Source organism: Equus asinus, chromosome 11, assembly GCF_041296235.1.
Source record: "Equus asinus isolate D_3611 breed Donkey chromosome 11, EquAss-T2T_v2, whole genome shotgun sequence".
In the NCBI taxonomy this organism is placed as follows: domain Eukaryota; kingdom Metazoa; phylum Chordata; class Mammalia; order Perissodactyla; family Equidae; genus Equus; species Equus asinus.
Window position 1 is genome coordinate 84,384,163 of NC_091800.1, and position 23,100 is coordinate 84,407,262.

Genomic DNA, 23,100 nt, shown 5'->3' on the forward strand with positions numbered 1-23,100 from the left:
CCGCCGACCCTTCTGCTGCGTGGCGCTTTCCGCACGGCCCGCGGCGGCCGCGCTCGCGAGCCTCGGGGTCGCGGTCGCGGTCGGGGCCGCGGTCGGGGCCGCGGTCGCGGTCGCGGTCGGGGTCGCGGGCGCCGGCGCGGCGGCGGTTGGGCGGGCCGCGGCGGGAGCGGCGGGGCAGCGCGGGCGGCCGGGCGGGGCCCCTCGCGGCGCCATGGCCGACGAGCCCCCGCGGAAGGGCAGCTTCTCGGCGCTGGTCGGGCACACCAACGGCCTCACCAAGCCCGCGGCGCTGGCCGCGGCCGCCGCCTCCGCCTCCGCCTCCGCGGCCGCGGCCGCCAAGCCGGGCGGCTCCAGGAAGCTGGTCATCAAGAACTTCCGAGGTGGGTGCGGGCCGGCGCTGGGCCGCGCGGCGGGGATACCGTTCGCGCTCCCCGGCCCTGTGCCCTCCCGCCCTCCTACCCTCCCCTCCCCTCCTCCCTTCCTGTCCGCCCGGGGGGTCCGCGGGCGGCCGTTCGCGCGTCCCCGGCCCTGTCCCCTTCCCGCCTTCCTCTCCTCCTGTCTTCCGCCCCTGTCCCCCTCCCCATCCCTCCTCCTAGCTCTCCTCCCCTCCTGTCCTCCTGCCCTGTCCCCCTCCCTCTTCTCCGTACCCCCTCCCAACCCTACTCCCCATCCCTTCTCCCCGTCCCCCTCCGGGCCCTCCTCCCCATCTCTCCTCTCCGTACTCCCTCCCGGCCCTCCCCATCCCTTCTCCCCGTCCCCCTCCCGGCCCTCCTCCCCATCCCTCCTCCCGGGCACTCCTCCCCATCTCTCCTCCCTGTCCTCCTGCCCTCTCCTCCTGTCCTCCCGGGGTGGGGTGGTGGGGGTCGGTCCGCTCGCGTCCCCGTCCCTGTCCCCCTCCCGCCCTCCCGGGCCCCCCCGCGGCATTAGTCGGCCGGCCTCCGTCCTCCCCTGCCCCCTGTCCCCCGCCGTCGCCGGGAGCCCCCTCGCTTGTGCCTGCACGTCCCCCGGCGCCTTGACTGCCGTGTGCATACGCTTGTAAAGTCAGCTTATTAAGGAAAAGAAACCTTTAAGGTGTGTGTATTGGCTCTGTATATTCATCTTAGGTCTCAATACTAAATGTACTTAAGAAAACGAAGGTGTTATGGTTGTACAGTCTGTGACCCAAGGAATCTATAAATACAGTGCTTTGTATTGGGAAAACCTAATTTCTGTGTTCCTTGCCTATGTCTTTTAAGTGCTTTATCCCCCCTGATTTGCTGAGGAAGATCGTCCCTGAGCTAACATCTAGGCAGTCTTCCTCTATCGGATGGGGGATGGATGCCTCCACAGCATGGCTCAGAGTGGAGTAGGTCCGCCCCTGGGATCGGACGAGGGCCCGCGGAAGCCGAGCGAGGAACTTTGACCCCCTCGGCCAGGGAGACCCGCCCCCTTAAGCAGAATGTCTTTTAAAAGATGTCTGACTGTTAGCTCGGATGCCTTTCCCCACTGACTCTATCTGGATTTACAGACAGACCGAAATTGCCTGATAACTACACTCAGGACACCTGGCAGAAGCTTCATGAGGCCGTGAAAGCCATACAAAGTAGTACCTCCATCAGATACAACCTGGAGGAGCTGTACCAGGTGAGCCGCGGCGTGTGGGGGAAGTGGAGCGCTAGAATGCTGGTTGCAGTATAAATGCAGACTTTCTTTGGCAGGGAGAATGTCAAGACATGGCAAGGCCAGCATCCTGTGTCTCACCTGGTGGTTTTTCCTCGTTGTCCAAATAACACAATTATCCAACTCCAGTGAAATGTGATACACACGCTGATTGTGTGGTCCTGTATTGTTTCAGAGTCAATAATGAAGAAAAATAGAAATCCAAGTATCTGCCTCCGACAAGAACAGTAGGGGTCCTATGACAGCATGTCCCCAGAGTCAATGAGTGTTTTTGGTGGTTGTGGGATTTTTATTTTATTTTCAGGCTACATGACTCTTAACATTTACCAAATATGCAGCAAATTATTATTACAATTCCATTAGGTTATATATGAAACTCTTATTATGGTTTCACTTGTTAAAGAGATTTTCCCCCTTCTTTGTGTGTGATTATTGCAATTAAAACACAGATTTTGCTGCATTTAACTTAAAATAATGAAGCTCCATTTCTAACATGAAAAAAAATGCTCACAAGTATATTTTACTGTTTGGTTATTCCATTTACCAGCAGACTGGTTTTTCTAATATCTTGTTTTTAATGAATAGCATTCATTAATATTATCTACATTTTTAGGTAACAATATGATATCACAATTTCTGTTAAGAGACTTAAATTTTTTTTCTGTTTGCATAAGTGATTACATTATAAAAATTTTGGAAACTACAAAAAAGCACAAAGAAGAACATTAAAATCACCTATACTCCCACCACCCAAAGAAGACTTCTATTGGCAGTTTAATGGACATACATCCCTTCTTTGTCTTAAGTTTGTGTGTTTACTATTTTTTAATCAACTGTATTGAGGTATAACTTACCTATAATATGGATTTCAGTCAGTTTTAACAAATGTATCCAGTTGTGTAATGGCCACCATAATCAAGATATAGAGGGGCCGGCCCCGTGGCCGAGTGGTTAAGTTGGAGCGCTCGGCTTCACCGGGCCAGGGTTTCGCCTGTTCGGATCCTGGGCGCCGACGAGGCACCACTCGTCAGGCCATGCTGAGGCGGCGTCCCACATGCCACAACCGGAGGCACTCACAACTAGAATATACAGCTGTGTACTCGGGGGTTTCAGGGAGAAGAAGAAGAAAAAAAAAAGATCGTTAAATACCATTCTTTAAAAAAAAAAAGCAATATTAAAACCGTTGTTTAAAACAAAAAACATAGAGGATGTTTCCATCACCTGGAAGTCCCCTGAGGCCCCTGTGCATTCAGTCTTCCCCACGACCCCAGCCCTTGGCAGTCAATCACTGATTTGCTGTCTGTTGGTCTACTTCACCACTCCTAGAATCTCATCTACGTGGAACCAGGCATTTTGCAATCTTTTCAGTCTGGCTTCTTCCACTTTGGAGAGTGCTGGTGAGACTCGTGTGCCCTGTGTGATAGTGTGTTTCTTTGTTGCTGGTATGGGCAGCATGCGTACCAAATCGGTTATCCTTTCACCAGTTAACACACATTTGGGTTTCCAGTTTTTGGTTATTATGAATAAAGCTGCTGTGAACATTAACAAATGTCTTTGTGTGGATATATAGTCTCATTCCTCATGGATCAATATCTAGAAGTGGGTTCTAGGGTCATAAGGAAAGTGTATATTTCAAATGTTTCCTAACTTTTTAGAAATGGCTACACCGTTTTGGGTCTCTGCTGGCAGTGATGAGAGTTCTAGTTGTTTCATGTCCTTGCCAATGTTTGATGTTGTCAGTCTTTTTAACTTTAGCTATTCTAGTGGGTATCTAGTGGAATGTTGTGGTTTTAATTTGCATTTCCCTGATGATAGTAAGCATCTTTTCATGTGTCCGTTGCCATTCCATATACCTTCTTTAACGAAGTGTGTGTTCAAATCTTTTCTCATTTTTTATGGGGTTATTTTCTTATTGTGGAGTATTTGAGTTTATTATGTATTCTGAGTACAAGTCCTATACCGGATAGTGGCCTTGCCAATATTTTTCTCCCAGTTCACAGCTCATCTTTTGATTCTCTTAACTCTGTCTTTCAGAGAGCAGAAGTTTTAAATTTTAATGAAGTCTGTGTGTCACTTTGGTCTTTTATGGGTTGTGCTTTTAGTATCAATCTGAAAAATCTTTGCCTAATGTCAGGTTGTAAAGATTTTCCCTTGTATTTCCTTACAGACATTTTAGGATCTTAGGTTCTGGATTTAGGTCTATCATCTCTTTGGAGTGAATTTTTGCATATGTTGTGAGGTACAGATCCAAATTCAGTCTTTTTCCTGTAGGTGTCCAGTTGCTCCAGATGTTGCCGTTTGTTGAGGAGACGGTCCTTTCCCCCAGTGAATTACCTTTGCTCTTTTGTCAGAAGTCATTGTCCATATGGGTGTGGGTGTAAGAAGTCTCAAAATCAGGGAGTGTTGCCCCTCTAACTTAATCCTGTTTCAAAGTTGTTTTGGGTCTTCTAGGTCCTTTGTATTTGCATATGAATTTTAGAATCTGCCAATTTCTACAAAAAAGCCTACTAGGATTTTGATTGGAGTTATGTCCAATCATAGATCAGTGTGGGGAGAATTGACGTCTTGACAGCACTGAGTCTACTGGTTGATGACAAGGGACTGCTCTCCCTTCATTTAGGTCTTCCCTCATTTCTCTCGGCAGTGTTGTTTAGTTCCAGTGTACAGGTCTTATACATCTTTAGTGAAATTTATCCCTAAACACTTCATGTTTCTTGATGGTAGTATAAATGGTAGTATAGATTTTAATTTCTGATTCTTGCTGGTGTATAGAAATACAAATAATTTTTATACATTGCTTTTGTATACTGCTGTCTGGCTAACCTCGCTTACTTCTAGTAGCTTTTTGTAGATCCCGTTGGATTTTCTACATAGGCAGTCACGTCGCCTGTGGGCAGAGATGTTTTTGCTTCTTCCTCTCTAATCTGCGTGCCTTTTATTTCCTTCTCTTGCCCCACTGCACTGTTTAGAACCTGCAGAACAGTGGCTAACAGAAGTGGTAAAGGCAAGCATCCTTGTTTTGTTCCTGATCTTAAGGGGAAAAGCTTTCAGTCTTTCATCAGTGAGTATTATGTTAGCTGTGGGTTTTTCAAAAATACCCATTATCAGGGTTGAGGAAGTTCCTCTACTCCTAGTTTGCTGAGAGTTTTTTGTCAGAAATACATGTTGAATTTTGACAGTTTCTTCTGTGGCTGTCGAGGTGATCATTTGATTTTTGTTTTTTAGTTTTTAAATTATATTGATTGATTTTTCAAATATTGAGCCAGTCTTATATTGCTGGGATAAATCCTCTTGGTTGTAATATATCATGTTTTTTTACATATTGTTGGATTCAATTTGCTAACGTTTTGTTAATTTTTACATCGATGATGACAAAAGATATTGGTGTGTTGTGTTTTTTTTCTTTTAATGTCTTTGTCTGGTTTTGGTATCAGAGTAATGCTGGCCTCGTAGAATGATTTGGAAACATGGCCTCCTTTTCATTTTCTAGAAGAGTTGGTATAGAGTTGGTGTTATTTCTTTCTTAAATGTTTGAGAGGATTCCCTGGTGAAGCCACCTTGGCTTTCTTTGTGGGAAGATTTTAAACTACAAATTTCTTTAGTAGATGTAGAACTATTCAGATTATCCGTTTCTTCAAGTTCACTGATCTGCAGTGTCTAATCTGCCGTTCCTACCATTTGGTGTATGTTGACGTCACGCATTGTTTTCTTCTCTGGGTGTTCAGTTTGAATCTTTTTAGTGTCTTCCTTGTCTCTCCTTAGCTTTGTAAACATGTGGAGTACAGTCGTAATAGCCCTTTCCCTCTCCTTGTCTGCCAGGTCTGTCATCTCTGTCAGCTCCATTGAGGGTTGTGTTTTTCTACTTTGCGTGTCTGATAACTTTGGATGTCAGACATTGTGAATTTTGACTTGTATGGTAGATATTTTTGTATTCCTATAAATATTCTTGAGCTTTGTTCTGGACATAGTTAAATTATTTGGAAACAGTTTGATCTTTAGAATCTTGCTTTTATGATTTGTTAGGCAAGACTAGAGGAGTGTTTTGTCCAGGGCAGATTGCGCCCACTGCTGAGGCAGAACCTTCCTGAATCTCTGCCCCCCGTCCTGTGGTTTTGCAGTCTGACTGGTGGGAAGGTGCTATTCCCGGCCCCGTGTGAGCACCAGACACTGTTGCCTCTAAACGTTTTGGGTGGCTCTTTCCCTGGCCCTGGTAGTCTCCTCACACATAGGTGCTGGTCAGAGCTCTGCTGAATACTTGAGGGCCCTTGAGGTCTCCTGGCCCATCTCCTGGCCCCTCTCTGGCTGCGTCTCTCTTCCTGGACGTTCATCCTGCAGACTTGAGCCTCAGCTCAGGGCGCTGGCCCCAGAGCCTGGAAACTGGTTTGGGAAGCTGAGCAGTCAGGGCTCATTTGTTTCCCGCCTCCCGGAGATCAGTGTCTTTCACAGCTCATTGTGCAGTCTGGTGAAAACTCTTATTTTATATATTTTTGTGTTTATTTGGTTGTTTCAGGCAGAAGGGTTAGTCTAGTCCCTTTACTTCATCTTGACCAGAACCAGGAATCCCATCAAGTGTCTAAACTCTCATAGGTTTTTTTTTTTCTTTTTTTTTTTTGACTTTTGAATTGTTTAATCCAAGTGTAAATAATTTTCTCTGAAGGTATTTTTTTTTTTAATAATGTTATGATAGATTACAACCTTGTGAGATTTCAGTTGTACATTATTGTTAGTCATGTTGTGGGTACACCACTTCCCCCTCTGTGCCCTCCCCCCACCCCCCTTTTCCCTGGTAACCACCGATCAGATCTCCTTGTCAATATGTTAACTTCCACCTATGAGTGGAGTCATATAGAGTTCGTCTTTCTCTGACTGGCTTATTTCGCTTAACATAATACCCTCGAGGTCCATCCACGTTGCTGCTAATGGGCCAATTTTGTCTTTTTTTATGGCTGAGTAGTATTCCATTGTGTATATATACCATATCTTCTTTATCCAATCATCAGTTTCTGGGCATGTAGGTTGGTTCCACGTCTTGGCTATTGTAAATAATGCTGGGATGAACATAGGGATGCAAGGGACTCTTGGGATTTCTGATTTCAGGTTCTTAGGATAGCTACCCAGTAATGGGATGGCTGGGTCATAGGGTATTTCTATTTTTAACTTTTTGAGAAATCTCCATCCTGTTTTCCATAGTGGCTGTACCAGTTTGCATTCCCACCAACAGTGTATGAGGGTTCCTTTTTCTCCACAACCTCTCCAACATTTGTCGCTCTTGGTTTTGGATGTTTTTGCCAATCTAACGGGTGTAAGGTGATATCTTAGTGTAGTTTTGATTTGCATTTCCCTGATGATTAGCGATGATGAACATCTTTTCATGTGTCTATTGGCCATCCTCATATCTTCTTTGGAGAAATGTCTGTTCATGTCCTCTGCCCATTTTTTGATCGGGTTGTTTGTTTTTTTGTTATTAAGCCGTGTGAGTTCTTTGTATATTGTGGAGATTAACCGTTTGTCGGATAAGTGGCTTGTAAATATTCTTTCCCAATTAGTGAGCTGTTTTTTTGTTTCAATCCTGTTTTCCCTTGTCTTGAAGAAGCTCTTTAGTCTGATGAAGTCCCATTTGTTTATTCTTTCTATTGTTTCCCTCAACTGAGGAGTTATAGTGTCCGAAAAGATTTCTCATAGGTTTTTAATTAATAAAATGCTATATCTTACAGCCAGGGCTTATTATTCCTCTTTCCTGGAGATTTGACTGTCTATATCAATTGCTCATCATTTTTCTTAGTAGAATGACTTTGCTGTACCTTTTGCCTAGCAATATGTCATGTAATGGTCACCACAGATATTACCATAAACTGTTTCCAGATGCCCCGGGTGTCCATGTGCGTGTCTTGAGACCCTGAGGGCTAGGATGCTTACCCCCAAAAGTGCATCATGCATTCCAGCGGACACCTCGGAGGGCCCATGTGGGGTTCATTTGATCGGCTTCTGGAGGGGCCTGTGCATGGGCAGGCTCGTGGCCACTCACAGAGAGGTGCCAGGCAGGCTGAGTCCATCTCTCTGGAGCAAGCTGTCCCGTTCTCAGCAAGCAGATGGGGTAGAAATAGTAAGTGACATCACTGAAGTTGTTGACTGCTCACTTTATCCTGATCTCTGATAATGTAATCAGACAGCGCATTTGACCTGGTAGTTCAAAATTAAGTTTTTGTCGTATATACTTTGCCAAAGAATCTTATGTGAAAGTAACAATTCTCACCAAAGTTTGAAAGTTTGTTTTGTTTTGAGGAAGTTTTCAGGATGATTTGAGGGAGAACCTCTTATGTTTTGATATTGATGTCTCCCCAAAGTAGGGTCTCTTCTCTCCCTGTGAAGGCGTCCTCTACTGCTCTAGAACCTTTAGGAGGCCTAGGTAGAAGGAGACACCCACTGCAGCCTGTCTGCTGCGGCTGCCTGTGGCTCCTTATTACTTTGTTTTTGTTTGGTGAAAAGGGAGATTCAAAGTATGGTGATGAAGAAGTCTTAAAGACACGCTCTACCTGTGGTCATTTTCCTCGTCTGATGTGAGGAGAATATTTTGAATGTCTTGATCTTTTCTGTCTGTTTTTTTGCTGAGGAGGATTAGCCCTGAGCTAACATCTGTTGCCAATCTTCCGCTTTATTTGCTTGAGGAAGATTAGCCCTGAGCTAACATCTGTGCCCATCTTCCTCCACATTACATGTGGGTCTCCGCCACAGCATGACTGGCGAGTGGTGGAGGTCCACGCCTGGGATCCGAACCCTTGAACCTGGGCCACCAAAACAGAGCTCGCCGAACTCAACCACTGTGCCACGGGGCCAGCCCCCTTTTCTGTCTGTTTTTGAGGACCTGAGTTTAGACGGGTCATCACTACTCGCTGAAGAAAGTGTATCTTGTGTATCTTATGTCTACATGATTTTGTCCTACTTGTCAACTTAATGAGACAACAGAAAATTGGAGACTACATTTTCACAAAGGGTTTCGGAGAAAGGCTAAGTGTTGATTTCAGACTAGTTTTTTTTTTTTGAGGAAGATTAGTCCTGAGCTAAGATCCACCACCAATCATCCTCTTTTTGCTGAGGAAGGCTGGCCCTGAGCTAATATCCGTGCCCATCTTACTTTACTTTCTATGTGGGACGCCTCCCACAGCATGGCTTGCCAAGCAGTGCCACGTCCGCACCTGGGATCCCAACCAGTGAACCCCGGGCTGCCGAAGCGGAACGTGGGAACTTAACTGCTGTGCCACCGGGCCGGCCCCTCAGACTAGTTTTGATGCACAAAAACAAACCCCTCACAGAGGACTTATGGTTCTGAGAAAAGCCATGCTTTTGTCTCAAGTCTCGGAGTGACGTCTCGGCAGTCCTCCTCCCTGGTGATCGTTTGGTGAGGAAAAAGGAGTGGAGTTAAGGTATTGATGTAGTAGTAGGACGCCTAGGACCCGTTAGAGACGTGAGAAAGCCCAGAAGGTAGTAGACACTAATTTGAGAAAGTAACAGATTAATTGAGTGAATTCAACACACAAGATATTCAGAAACCAAGAGGAACACATTCAAACTCAAATGAATTAGGCCTAATAGAAAGTATTTCATAATTCAACAATATTCATCACTGAGTGAAATTAGTCATTTGTATTAGGTAACTTACTTTTAACATTTGGAACCGGGAAGCTGTTGTGCAGTCCATGTTGGTGAATACAGCCATAGGCTGCCTGTGGTTTTCTGTAAAGCTCTCGTCCCAGGAAGCGTCCCTCTCGTGATTTACCCTCACTCGGATTTGGGTCCTGCTTAGTCTCTGCACCGTAGTTCACTCATTTCTTACGGGCAGGAGCCTGGCGGGGTGGAGCCCTGCTGGCACCTTCTCCCCGGGTCGTTGGCTGGGCCCTCGGAAAGAGGCCTGCCGCTGGGAGGGGTCCGTCCTCACTGCTGACTGTTTGTGGAGAGGCCGTCCCCGCTGAGGGAACCCTCCATCCTGGACTGCTGCTCGGGTCTGTAAGAGCGCTGCCAGCCTCTAACCGAGGCAAGCGTGGGCCCAGCCTCATGCCCTGTCCAGGGCCTCTTCGTGATAATAGTGACAGGGGCATGGCTCCCCCCAGGGGTGGGGGGAGTTGTTTGTTTTTTTTCCGTTTTCCCCTTCATCTGCATAAATAACTCTCAGTGCTTGCCTGCTGTTTTCCTTTCTGATTTCTCACAGGGGGATATGTTTCACTCCTTTGTCTCTCTGATCTCAGCTTTAGCCTTCCAGGTCTTTATGTGAAGAGAGAATCTTCCAGAACTGGTGTACCCTGGCCTTGGGAATGCTGCGTAGCTCTTCCTGGTTTGGTGCACCCTGCCTGGGGGAGCATTTTGTTTGAGCAGCGTGAGTGCACCTGAGGGTGAGAGTTTGACACCACGAGCAGACAAGCATTGGACGTTGACGTGCTTGTCTGTTTGCTTTAACACCATCCTGTCTGTCCTCAGACAACCATCTGAAGACTCAGGTGCGGTGGCCTGGCAGACCTGATTAGAGAGCAGCCATAATGTGGGGAAAATTCAGATGAGGACAGTTTTCCTTTGGCTAAGTTGATACAAGGAAAACATCTTTATCCTAACACAAGTAGAAGCCAGGTGTTGCTGCTTTCCCATCTCCAATTACTGGATTAGTTAAGTCCCTTTTCTCTGCAGTGACTTTTGACTGTGAAAACCCACAGCCGACTAAGGTGAAGCACGGGACCCGTCAGATTAGGCGCTTTATACCCCTCGAGAAGGCATTTCTAAATCTCAAAATATGACTAGATCTCCACAACTATTTTGGGGAGGGAGACTCCTGTGTTCTGCTGACCCTTGTAACAGTGCAGAACAGTCTGCCAGGTCCCTGCTGGCACAGTGAGAGTGGGGCCACCTCTGTCCTCCGAGGTCACGAGGCGCCTGTAACTTGAAGATGCCAGCAGTGACTCAGCAAAAGGCACAGAGAGATGAGGCACCCACAGCAAACCCCACTTTACCCCAGGGTTTGGCTAGTTGTTTTAAGAAGTCCCCAAATTCTCAGCTTTAAAAGCAAAATAAGTCTCATAGTGCTTCATGAAAATAATAAATATATGTCAAATAGGACATATACCAGAAAGACTTGGTTATAAAGTTCCTCAGTGACACTGTGTCACAACTGGGAAAAGGTTGTTTTGAGGGTGTTTAGGAATTAGAGCATTCAGAAAATGGTGCTAAGAAGAGGTTGTTCTATGAAAGACATGTACCACTAAGCTGATCTGGACTTTTACCAAAGAAAATGCATTTTCTTCATGTATTTTGTTTAGAACTTATTTTGTGATAATTATGTTTGTGAAATTTATAATGATTAACTACTGGAGCAAAAGCCTTTGTCATGAGGTTATCCTGGTTTTTTAAGAGAGAAAAGGATAGTAGATCTTTGGCTAAATTATAAATATGTGACAACAAAGTGATGGAATTGAAGAGTTTGAGAAAGGAATTGAAGGATATAAGAACAAAACATAGATGGGAATCCCTAATTTCTATTGTAAGACAAAATGTAGGGGAATGGTTGTATTTTTTTATTATGCTGATAATAAACTTGCCAGAAAACAGGTTATAATTTTTAAACTATTGTCATTGTTCCATGTTCTCTTTTGACCTTTGTAAATATGGGTGTGTTTTATATGGTAGTGATTACTGTATTTATTTAATTTAGGTTAATATGTAGCAGTTCTCCTAATATTAAATATTGAGACTATTTATACTTATAAGTATTGCTACAATGAATATCTTTATAAAAATTTAAGTTACCTTTTTTCCTTTGGGAATATAGTATTTGAGTTAAATTTAGATTCTAAAGTGTTTCCAATTCTGTATATGTCCACAGTATTTTTTTTAATGGTTTAAAACTAGTCAGTAGAAAAACTACATTTCTCTTTATAGTATTTCATATTTGGATTGAATGAGATGCTGCTTTTGTACGTGAGATTTGAAAAGAAATTTTGTTAGAACTGGGAAGAGTATACAAACATTTCTTTGATATGGATAAAAGTATTTTAAGAAGATGTTTCTCAAAAATGTGTTTCTTGATTAATTTAAGACAAACTTAATTACATATCTAGGCTGCAGAGAAATAATAGGAAACGATTCAACCTGGCCTGTGTCTCCTGGGCATTTGGGGTTTTTTCCTTCAGCTCATGGGCAGCAGGGAACTGGGATTCCTGTTGTTCCCCCGCCTGTTTGGAAGGTAGTCACTGGGGATCTGGAGCGGTCATTTCCTGCCCCAGTTTCACATCATAATCATCAGGGTAAAGTCACACACATATTCCTGGGGCCCCCACCTCCGACGAATGCATCGGAACATCCAGAAACAGGGCCCTGGGGACCAGCTTGTGCATTGCAGCCAGGTTTTAGAGACTGTTGCGCTAGGAAAAGAATGGAATACTGTGAGATGCTCAGACATGGTGCAGGCACACCACCTGGGATCCCAGGTGGCATGGGCTGTCGCAGGTGTGCCATCGAGTCTGTGTTCTATATTAACTAGTGTTACGTACCATTTTACCACACTTTTACTGGGGGTTCAGTGTTCCGACGGTGATTGCCCCAAACTTAAACATAATCATTTATTTGTAGATGACATGGCTATGGGGGGATGCCTGTCTGTTATCATTGTCTCCATATGTACAAGTAGGTTTCTTTAAAGAATAGTGTATCATAGTAAATAATTCATTTATTTATTTTGTTTTTAGGCTGTTGAAAATCTTTGTTCTCACAAAGTTTCCCCAACACTCTACAAGCAGCTACGCCAGGTCTGTGAAGATCATGTCCAAGCACAGATTCTTCAGTTTAGAGAATATCCTTTTTTTGGCTCATGAAGTTTCTATTCATTACCTGAATCTTTTGAAACTGAACATTAATAGGATGAAGAACTAATGAGTCTTCTTAATATTAAAACAAAACCTCTTTTATTTATTGAACAAAGACCTTAAATTTGTTTGACAGCCCAATATAATAGATTTTTTTAAGTGGAATTTTTACCATTTAAATTGCTTTGATCTGATTAAAGCGAAACTGTCCATTTATTAGGTCTGGTTGAAGTATTTAGAAAGGGTTCTGAAAAATGTCTGGAAGTTTGGGTCCACTATCCTTTATTCTTGTAAAAACCATCTTTATTACTTTTTCTATGATGTGTAACAAATTCCCACAAACTTTGCGACATAAACCAACACCCTTTGGTCAGCTCGCAGTTGTGTTAAGTCTGTGGTCTCGCCTGGGGTCGTGTCCCAGACTCATCCAGGTATTGGCAGAATACAGCCCTCAGTGCGGGGACTGAGGTCTCTCTGCCCCGAGAGGCCCCTTCTCTGACATGTGTTTATGGCTTCTTCTGAGCCGTCAGGCATATCCTCCTCTCTGGTCTGCTAGGACAGAGTCTTAGGTAGCGATATAAACCATTGTATTCACAGCCCTACTCACAACTGAGGGGAGGGAGTTATAGGCATGTACATGGGGGCAGGGACGTCTTGTAATTCTACCACCACCCCATCTATGACCAGACATCTACCAAGGAAACGCTTAGATCCTTAGCATCCTGCAGGCAGTCCTTGACCATCTGGCCTCAGTCCCGTTCCCCAGCCCCCTCTCATTACTGTAGCCACCCTCACGTCTCACTGAGTGGGAATTAGAAAGTGATTTATAGAATTGCAGACAGTCTACTTGTGGCTGCACTTTTCTAGGCCTCTGTTTCTTCATTTGTGAACTTAGGTAGTTGGAGCCCGCTCGTTTCTAAGTTTTCTTCTAGCTGAAGGAACTTTCTCTCCCCTGTCACCCTCACCTTGAGAAACGGAAGCATCCAGAGCTCATGGAGGTCTCCCTTGGGGCAGCAGAAGCTCTGACACCTGGTATCGAGGTTCTGGATTATCCATGACAGTGAAGCCTGGGGATCCAGAGTGGGGGGGGGTCTCCGTTTAGGACAGTATTCGCTCTGCTCCTCGAAAAAGGGTGAGTGAAGTCAATTCCAGCTATGTTGCATTGGCATCTGTAAATACACCTCTACAGAACTTTCTGGCAAGGCTCTATCCTAAAGCCTGTGAGGTCATTCAGGATAATGGTGACCGGTCCTTTGGAACCTGACCAGTATGTACTACATCTCAGAGAGAGACATCCTCTAAAGGCACACAGAGGCACCCCACGCACCTTGGTGCCACAGCTCAGGAATCCCAGGGTCTGGGTTAATGGGTCCAGGAACTCAATCCCAGGATGTTGGCATCTGAAAAGTAGCCGTATACCCAGGCGTGGTGGAAGTCATCAGCAGATTGCCAAGCTTTCTCCCCAAGACAGGCACCGGCAGGGGTGAGCTGGTATGACTTTGTCATAATCCAGTTGTTGTCCTGGCTTACTTAAAGACTAATTTTGGATTACCTGATCAAATTATCCTCCTGCCAGTTAATCTTACCCTGTGGGTTACATGAATGTGTTCATTAATTCACTCATTCAGCAATTACTTCCTTCTGTTTGCTGTACTAGAAAATAGAAAAATGATTGCCATGCCTGATTTCTGCTCTCCGAGAAGTCACAGTGCTGTGATAGAGGCTAGGGAATGACTGTATTTCCTTGATGCTATGATGAAACCATGATTATAAAAATTACCATTTTTTCATAAAAGAAGAAAGAGAAAAAGACATTCTGCCATATTAAGTGTCCTTATTGATGTGAGGCATCTTGACTTCAAAAATGGTAAACTCTTAGAGTCGGGGACAGGAACTGTAGTACATGAAGCGTTTGGGGCAGAGCTTCCCAGAGGAAGTGACACTTGAATTCTGTCTTAAAGGATGAGTAGGATCTAGCCAGCTGGAGCCTGAAGGAGGCATCAGAACGCGGAGTGTGGAAGGGGTGTTCGTGAAAACCTGGAGCGGGCTGGCATGACTAGAACCTGTGAGAGTTGGGAGAATTGAGGGCTGTAACGCCACCTTGCAGCTTGGATTCTAATCTCGTGTGCACCGTCAAGGGTTTGGACCTGAGTCTGTGACCATCTGAGAGTCCTTACCGATTTTTAAAGCAAGAACACAATGTAATTAGATTGTGTTTTGGGAAAGTCACTTTGGCAGAATGATGATTAAAAGTAGACCAGAGACAGCACACATTGCGTATCTGCTCTGTGCCAGGTGTAGTGCTAGGCCCTGGGAAAAATAAACTTGAATTAAATGGGATTGACAGAAGCATAAAGATAAGCATTTATGAAACCATGCGGTCAGAGTTTAAAAGGTTTAGATAAGCTCCTAGGACGTAAAGGAAGAGCACTGGTCTGCCTGGGCACGTGAGAACGAGGCAGTGCTGTGCACTGGGGACAGAGTGGGTGACGAGGGATGCAGTCCTGCCCTGAGAGCTCGTTTTTGCTGAAAGAGGGATGTAACCTACCCCGGTCTTAACGGCCCAGTGTTAGTGCTGTTGCAGGTGCCCAGACACTGACTGGCCAGGAACATTCCAAGGTGAGCAGTTCAGATTTCTCTTGCCTCTGGGGTATCCCAGTATTTGGTGTAACTCTCCTCTCTTAAGATTTAAGGACTGCTACCTACTGTGTATTAATCGCATGCCGCTGTTGAGCCCAAGAGAAGAAGAACTCAGGGAGGCTTCAGGAAGCCTTTCATAGATTAAACACATCAGGTGTCCAGGTGGAAAAAAAACTCCTGTGGAATCGAGTCATCTGCTGTTATTTTCTTAGGTTTCCATATCCGTTGCCTGTTCATGTGTTTGATAAATTCTGCACTTATCTGCCCTTTCAAAATAAGTTGCCTACTATCGGTGACATGCCCTTCCCCAAAACAAGAGACTCGTGCACATGCACACCTCCACCCAGAGCAGCCTGTGCTGATGCAGGCCTCCCAGTGTGGAAGGAAGCACGTAGCTAGGCTCAGCACATGAGGAGTTCTTCTAAAATGGCAAGCCAAACTCTCCTTGGAATCCAAACCTGTCAATAACTATAGACAGAACTCACTTTTTCCTTTCCCTGATTCAGCTTCACAGCCTCACAGCTTTGGTTAGCCACAGAAATGTGAGCTGGCGTGGGGCATCAGTGGTCGAATCACACTTGAAGACGGCACAGTCCACAGAAGAGAAGGACCTGTGTGAAACCAAAGCCTTTGCTGCTAGGGAATCATGAAGCCGCATGGCTCCCTCAAAGCCTGTCTTCGTGGCCTGTGCTGATGCCAGCAGGCTGTAGCTCCTTTATGAAGACCCTCTGCCTGCACTCATAAACAGTGTGCAGGGAGTGCTTCTGGCAGTAGGCTGGCTCTGTGCATCCGCACAGCACTCCAAGTCCCCAGTGGCTTCCTTAGACAGGGGCCCAGACCGTGGGGCTGGTGCCTGGCTCTGGGTTAGTGCTGGGCTCGGCCTTGAGCGTGGCAGGCCTGCCTCCGTGGGCTTTGTAGACCACAGGCTTACGAGGAGGCAGTGATTAAATAGTCCAAAATGCGAACTTTGATCAACGTGATGAAAGGAAATGTTATTCTTAGCGAGCATAACAAGGGGATCTGATTTAGGTGAGGGGTGTCAGTCGGGCTGTGGTGTGGGATCATTATCGTCTGCTCTGTCCGCTACTGCAGGGGCCACTCAGTGCCACTCTCTTCTCTGAGATTCGAACAGCAGGATGACCTGTGGGCGAAAATTGGACCTGTCACTTCTCTACTCCAGTGTAAGCACTGTCTTTTTGTTGTTGTTTTTAATTACTGTAATCACAGATCTAGGTAGTTTTCTCCGTGGTACATTATGAGCATTTTGCTGCTGGATTTTTATTTGTTGTTTGAAGACTTGCCTAACTCACCTTGGTAGACTGTGTCATTTCTTTAACTAGGATTGGCCCTTCTATGGAATTAGAAAAAGGGTGGTTGTTGGAGAAGCTGCCTGAAGAATACACTGTTGACAGGCTCTCGGCATGTCTGCCTTACATCCTGGACTACTCATACAGCTTTGTGGCTGCTGCTACAGCTCAGGGTCTGGAATTGGTGCTGATATTTAGAAGTCTGGAGCTTAGTAAATGCTACACCGTGGGGTGTTAGCTTACCATTTCATATTTTTTCCCCTGGGAAATGGCAAAGTTCTTGATTGAAGATCTATATTGATTTTATAGAGCTATTTAAGGGAAAGTGTCTCATTAATGAACCCTTCATCTTGGACCTTCCCGTCCTAACAAAACTTTGCGCTGGTGGAGCTCTTCCTTGCTCAGTTGCAGCGCCTGAGCTGCCCAGTGGAGTCAGATTGGCTGGTGTGAGTTTAACCCTGTGCACCTTGCCTTCTAACAGAGCTCGGCCCACAGCCAGTGCAGACTGCCTGTGGAGACCTGCCATGGTGTCTGCCACGTGTCAAGTGCCACGTGTCAAGTGCCTCATGTCTAGCACTGGGCCAGAGCTGCTGGGTTGCCAGTGCTGTGGCACCTGTCTGAATGTGCTTGTGACTGATGCTTAGTTTGTTTTTTCAGACTATTTGTATGAGCTTCTAATACAGTGGGTCGTTATACTTTTGAGTAATTATAAAAGAGTTCCAGAATAACTTGTTAAACATTGAACTATGAGGTCTTTGCTATGACTGCCTATTTTTAATTTATTAGCAAAGCCTCAAGAGAAAATAAGTAAGATGTTTGGCCAGACCCACTGTGATTGTGGTCAGCTACTCTTACTAGTATGACAAGGACACATGTGTGCCCTCAGTCCCTCCACCGCTCTCCTGATCTTCTGTCCTCTTCCCAAAGTCCTGGCTGGTGTCCTGTCCTCCGCTGGCCACACCTCCCTCTGTCAGAGATCCCTGCTGACTGAAGACTGCAATGCCTGCCTGATTTTACATGTCACACACTGGCTGGTGTGTTTTTTCTTCCTCTCTACATGCCAAGAATTTTCTCTATAAGCCTCACAAGACTCTGAGGGGTATGTTCTGTTACTTGTGGAGAAACTGAGGCCTAGGGAAGTCGATTGCTTGTCCAGTGGGATAGAGCTAAGAGAGAACTGAAGCCTGGGGAACCGTGTCTCCCCTCAAGAAGCTGCTCTGTTCATCTGTGCGAAGGGAGTGGTGTCTGCGTTGTGCTGTGGGAGGCTGAGTGGGCACGAACGTGAAACGTGCTCTGCAGACTGCAAGCACTGTGTGGACAGTTAGCACTCGCCTGCTTGTGTGACCTGTGAAGGCGGTGCTCAGGCACTTTGCCATGGCTTGCTCTAGGAGCCTGTGTTTGGGTTTCTTTTTCCTGTAAACAGCATTTTGAGCCGTTCTTAAAAACACGTTCTAAGAGTCAACCTGTGCGGGTTCCTGATTTGGCGCATGAAGGGGCCTTCATGTCAGTTTTCATTGAGACTGAAAGCTAAAGTTAAACCTCAGCCGTTTTCCTCTGGCTGCCAGTCCCCAGAGCTATTGCTAGTTGACCTGCTTCCTCAGCCCTGGGACAGCGTCTCCAGGAGCTCAGGTGTGGGACGAGTCAAGAGCTGCCCTTTGCGGAGTAGGGCCTTTGGTCCAGCCACCAGAGAACCATGAGCCTATGGCCCCGTTGTTAGGTTCAGCTGCCAGGGCTCTGAAAGTAGTCTGGCAGCGAAGTAATACGGGGGCCGGAAGGGGGCAAGACGAGATGAAAGACAGGTGAGTGCAGATGGGGTTAATTACAGATAGGTGATGTGAGATGGAAGTGGGAAAAACCACATTTATGGTTTTTGAGCTTATGGTCTTTCAGCGTTGTGATTACTAAATGATGTGTAATATTCTCTGTCAAAGAGAGCTGAAATTGAAGGGTTAAAATTGCAGTAATTAAATTGGCCAACATTTCTAAAGTTTTCCTTAGCAGGTCTGCACAGACTCATTAGATAGTGTTTTATTTTTAAAGAAGATTAACACATGCTGGCAGGATCATTGCAGACAAATGGTAAGCTGCTTGACTTTTTTACTAATGTCGGTTTTATGTGTAGTGCCCTCCCTGAGTCTTCATCAGTACTGTGTCTCTGTCTCACTTAACACTTTGTCTCTGCTCTTACGTGGCTTCTGGTCTTGCTAGAAAGAAATGAGATTTGAGTAGCTGGGAGTTTGTACCCTCTTTTACTCTATCTGTCTTTTTCTTTTTAATCCAAGCCTGGCCTCATCCCTCATCCCTCACCCGCCTGAGGAAGGCGTGGGCCCAGTCGTGAGCTGGCATAGGGAAGTTCTGTTTGGGGTTCTGTTTTGGGTCAGTGCTGCTGTCCAGCTCCAGCGTAGGTGGGCCGAAGAGTAAAGTGGGGAAGGTGACTGTGCTCTTGCGCATGGGGTGGCTGCTTGCTTGGCCCTCCAACCGACCTGACAGGCAGCTCATGGTTCCCATGATTCCTGAACGGGTCTCTCACTTTCCCTAATCCTAGTTTATGCCTGTTAATCAAGCCTAAATTCCAGAACTTCTACAAGTAGACAACCAGTCTTAGGCTTTGTTATAGATGTATTGATTCCAGTTTGATTTTATGTATGTAAGTTTTTAGTGTGACCTGAGAGAAAAGATAGTATCAGCTTTCCTAAGTAGCTGGGTTCTTTTGTTTCCTAAATGAGGTAAGTAAGAGAGAATGAATGAGTCTCTGTTCTGACCAGGTCCCGTGGTTTAAAAAGCTTAGGACGGCTCCCCAGTCTCTGAGATTTACCACATCTGTCAGGAAGTGACCAAATTTCAAAGGTGTCCTTCAGGCCTAGTGCTTTAAAATCCCTCCAGTCAGATTTTCTGGATAAAAGGAGATCAAATGCCAAGGAATAAATTCAGGAAAAAGTCAATTTTGAGGGTCTTGGTGGGAAACATCTGTTCATCAAGAAACAGTTATTGTTAGATTTGAGACAACTAGCGTAGTTACACTTCAAAAGGCCTAATCTTGAATATTTTGTTAGTAAGGTACATAAGTATGTTAAGTTCTTTTCTGATTTCCAGATCATGATCAGGAGCATTTTCCTGTTTCTGGATCGCACTTACGTACTTCAGAATTCCATGCTTCCTTCTATCTGGTGAGTGTCCCAGACAGTAGAGCTGCGTCTGCCACTGTGACTAAGACTGCACGCCTGGCTTGTGTCTTCTGCCAGTTAATCTGTTGACGTGTCTGTAGTCCTTTATGTCAGCCAAAATCTCTAGTGCACACATCCGGGCCTAGGTGGATCTTAGCCCTGGAGTGTCTCCATCACCCGTGAGGGTGATGGGGTGGAGCCGAGGCAGGCCATGCCCTGGAGGAGCAAGTTCTAGCATGTTCCCCAGCCTGCCCTGAGTGACAGCGGGAGGCAAGCACAGAAGTACTGTGTGAAGCCACGTTTCTGTAACTGGACTCTGGACTTGCGGGCTGTCTCGAGCCGATGCCACACTGCTCACCTCTGCTGTGAGGGAAAGGCCAGCAGACTCAGACGTGCTCTCTGACAGCTGGAATTTGAGCCCAGAACAGCTCCTTCCAGTGCTCTGATGAAACTGTGACCCTGAGGTTCTGAAGCCCCCCAACCCAGCTGACCACCGGAGGGCACAGGGCCTAGTTTCCTTCAGGACGTTGAAGCCTGTCGTTTCAATCTGCTCAGCCCAAATCATCTTTTGGGGACATTTTAAATCAGGAACTCCTCCCCCATATTGCTGAGTCCCTAGTCATGGACTTGTACAGCCTTTGCCAAATGATGCCCTTCGCCTCTCTGCCCGCTGCTCCTCCCAAAGGCCTGCCTGCCTTGGACAAAAGCTCGTCCTTGATCTCGTCCTCCTCCTTCCTGGTCTCTGGATGCAGAAGTTCAGTCTCCCATTCAGAAGTGATGCTGTGCACTCATTACCTTTAAACCCAAGTTCTTTAGAGAATTTCTTTCTTTTCCAGCTTCCTCACCATCCATTCGCTCCAGCACAAGGCGATGTGATTTCTCCTTTCAGCACAGAAACTGCTCTTTGTCTCTATTTCGCATAACCTAGTATCTGTGCAGCTTTGGACACTCCCTCCTTAATCCCACTTTCCGCTTTGCTCCTCTCACTTCTCCGACCTCCGCTGACTCCTGCACATCTCGTGCTGGACGCCCACGTGTGTCTGCAGGGAGGCTCGCACTGCACAGGGAGGCGGCCTTCGCTCAGAGAGGCGTAAGGGCGGTCAAGCTGATGCTGGCGGCAAATTGCAGAGCTTCTACTCTGCAAGGCCCTGTTCTGAGTGCTTCAGCACCTGCTCATTTACTTAAATTCTTAGAGCAGCTCTAGAAGGGATGACTATGACCGTCCCTATTTTATAGATGGAGGAACTGAGGCACAGAGAGTTCAGATTCCTTGTTCTACCCAGGTTGTCAGGCTCCCTAGCCTGAACTCTTAATTTATAAACATGTAAACAATGCCACCCCCCAGTCCACTGCAACAGGAGGAGAAACGGACATGCCAGTATGCCAAGATTGTGGTGCAGGTGCACGAGAAGCTCACAGGGAGGGACGAGGAAAGAGAGCCCTGGCTAGGCTTCGGAGTAGGCGGGAGTAGTAAGGGAGCTGAGATCAACAGAGGTGGTGAGAGGGCAAGCAGGGAGCTCACAGTGTTGCCCACGGTGGAACCAGGACGCAGCACGCCCAGAAGGCACCGTTTGTGGGAGAGTTGGGGAGATGGAGCTGATATGACCTGACGGCTGTCTTGGGGAGCTACTGAAGCCTCCAGCTGGGGTTTAGAGTTTAGGAAGAAGGTTCTAGTGGCAGTAGAGCAGGTGCGTTAGAGTGGACTGTTAGTGCTTCCTGTGCACCAGAACCTTCTGCCCTGCGTTGATCTGTTTTACAGGCATAGAAATACGTGTGATCCCCATTTACAGTTAAGGAGGGACAGGCACAGAGAGGTTAAGGTCCTTGCCCAGGGTCACAGTGAGCAAGGACTGGGACCAGGATTCAAACCCAGCTGGCTGGCTTCAGCCCACATGGCTGACCACTGTGCTTAACTACTGTCTTTGAAGTGCATGGAAGACCACAGCCTGCGGATCCTCCAGGGAGGAGGAGAGGTCCATTGTGACTGTAGGGAGCAGTGTAGAAAGAGCAGGTTCTCCACCACAGATGGGGCTCCCCAGAATTCGTGCTCACCTGCGGACTGCTCTTTGCAACTGGCGCTCACCACTACTGCTGCTCGCCATTTACCACCAGCACTGCCACTGCCCTGAGCTGCCCGTTCAGGAGACCTGGCGGGGCCCGGGCGTCTGAGTTTTGTCCCCCTTCTCAGTGTTCGGCACCTAGGGGACCTGCAGAGGTGTTTCACCCAAGGAGGGTCTGTTGCCACGTGGTTTTTGTGGACAATAACTGACAGCTGAATTTAGTAATTTTCCTAAATCTCTTAGGCAACAAGCTAAGGAAGTATGATGAACTCTTAAAGTCACATTTTAAATTCCTTCCTCCAATGGAAAGGACCAAACAGGAGAGAACCGAGTGCCAGGGAGGAACAGTGGACAGCAGGCCCCAAAGAAGGCTCAAAGAAGGGGACAGGAAGGGCACGGCGGGCTGGGAGGGCCGTGGAGCAGGGAGGGCAGAGGTTCCTGGAGCCTTGAGCATCTCTCATCCTGCCCCCAGGAAGAGTGGTGTGAGCCATGGGCTGAAGACGCAGGTTTTTGCAGGATCAGTGTACTTTTCAGTGACACGCTGACATGGTAAGGCCTCAGCACTCCTCCTGTGACAGTTGCCTGACCACATCAGGAGAACAGACAGCCTTGAGAGGGAAGGACATACAGGGCACACCAGACTGGCCCAGAATGAAAATTTAAAGTAGGAATTCTTGACACCTGCATTTAGAGAATTAGCAACAGTTTGGGGATGGTATTCGTAGTGTAGCTGGAGCTTCACCTGAAACTTCTGAAAAATGAAACTAAAATAATAGTTTTGTTTTTACTGTTTGTACAGGGATATGGGATTAGAACTATTTAGAAACCATATTATTAGTGATAAAATGGTTCAGAGTAAAACTATTGATGGAATTCTGCTGTTAATTGAACGAGAGAGAAGTGGTGAAGCCGTGGACCGAAGCTTATTGCGAAGTCTGCTGAGTATGCTCTCTGATCTTCAGGTAAATATCTCACTGTTCCAATTGTACCAATAATTTTTAGTAGTTGATGAGGAAAACTTGGATCCCTGCCTAACTACTTATGACAAAATAAATGGATGTATCAAAGATTTAAGTGTAAAAAATGAAAACACAAAACTTTGTTGAAAATATGGGAGATTTTTTTAACTCCTAGAAAGGGCATGATTCTTAAGCTAACACTACACCAGGAGGCGCAAAAGGAAAGAGCCCTTAGAACACAGACCCAGTGCTCCATAGAAAGGGGGCTAGGGCCTGTTGGCATTTTCAGGGGAGCAGTGAGGTGTGCTGGGTTGTCTTAGTCCACCAAGCCGGGGTCAGCTAATCCTCCAGGGTCAGCTGGGCCGGCATTGGCCAAGAAGACTTCAGCTAGGCCAGGATCAGCCGAGTAGAGGTCAGCCAGCCAGGAGTCAGCTGAACCAAAGTCAGCTGAGCAGAGGTCAGCTAAGCCT

General features: G+C 46.4%; 1 protein-coding gene across 1 annotated transcript in view; it reads left to right on the plus strand.

The window, feature by feature from the left end:
- Positions 1-194: 194 nt before the first annotated feature.
- Positions 195-23,100, plus strand: part of CUL4A (cullin 4A) — a 51,969-nt gene continuing 29,063 nt past the window's right edge. The window contains exons 1-6 of the mRNA XM_044779666.2: positions 195-380; positions 1,508-1,623; positions 12,384-12,487; positions 18,457-18,526; positions 19,541-19,614; positions 22,471-22,633. Coding sequence (XP_044635601.1) covers positions 212-380; positions 1,508-1,623; positions 12,384-12,487; positions 18,457-18,526; positions 19,541-19,614; positions 22,471-22,633 — 696 coding nt within the window. The 5' untranslated portion in view covers positions 195-211. The remainder of the gene's footprint in view (positions 381-1,507; positions 1,624-12,383; positions 12,488-18,456; positions 18,527-19,540; positions 19,615-22,470; positions 22,634-23,100) is intronic.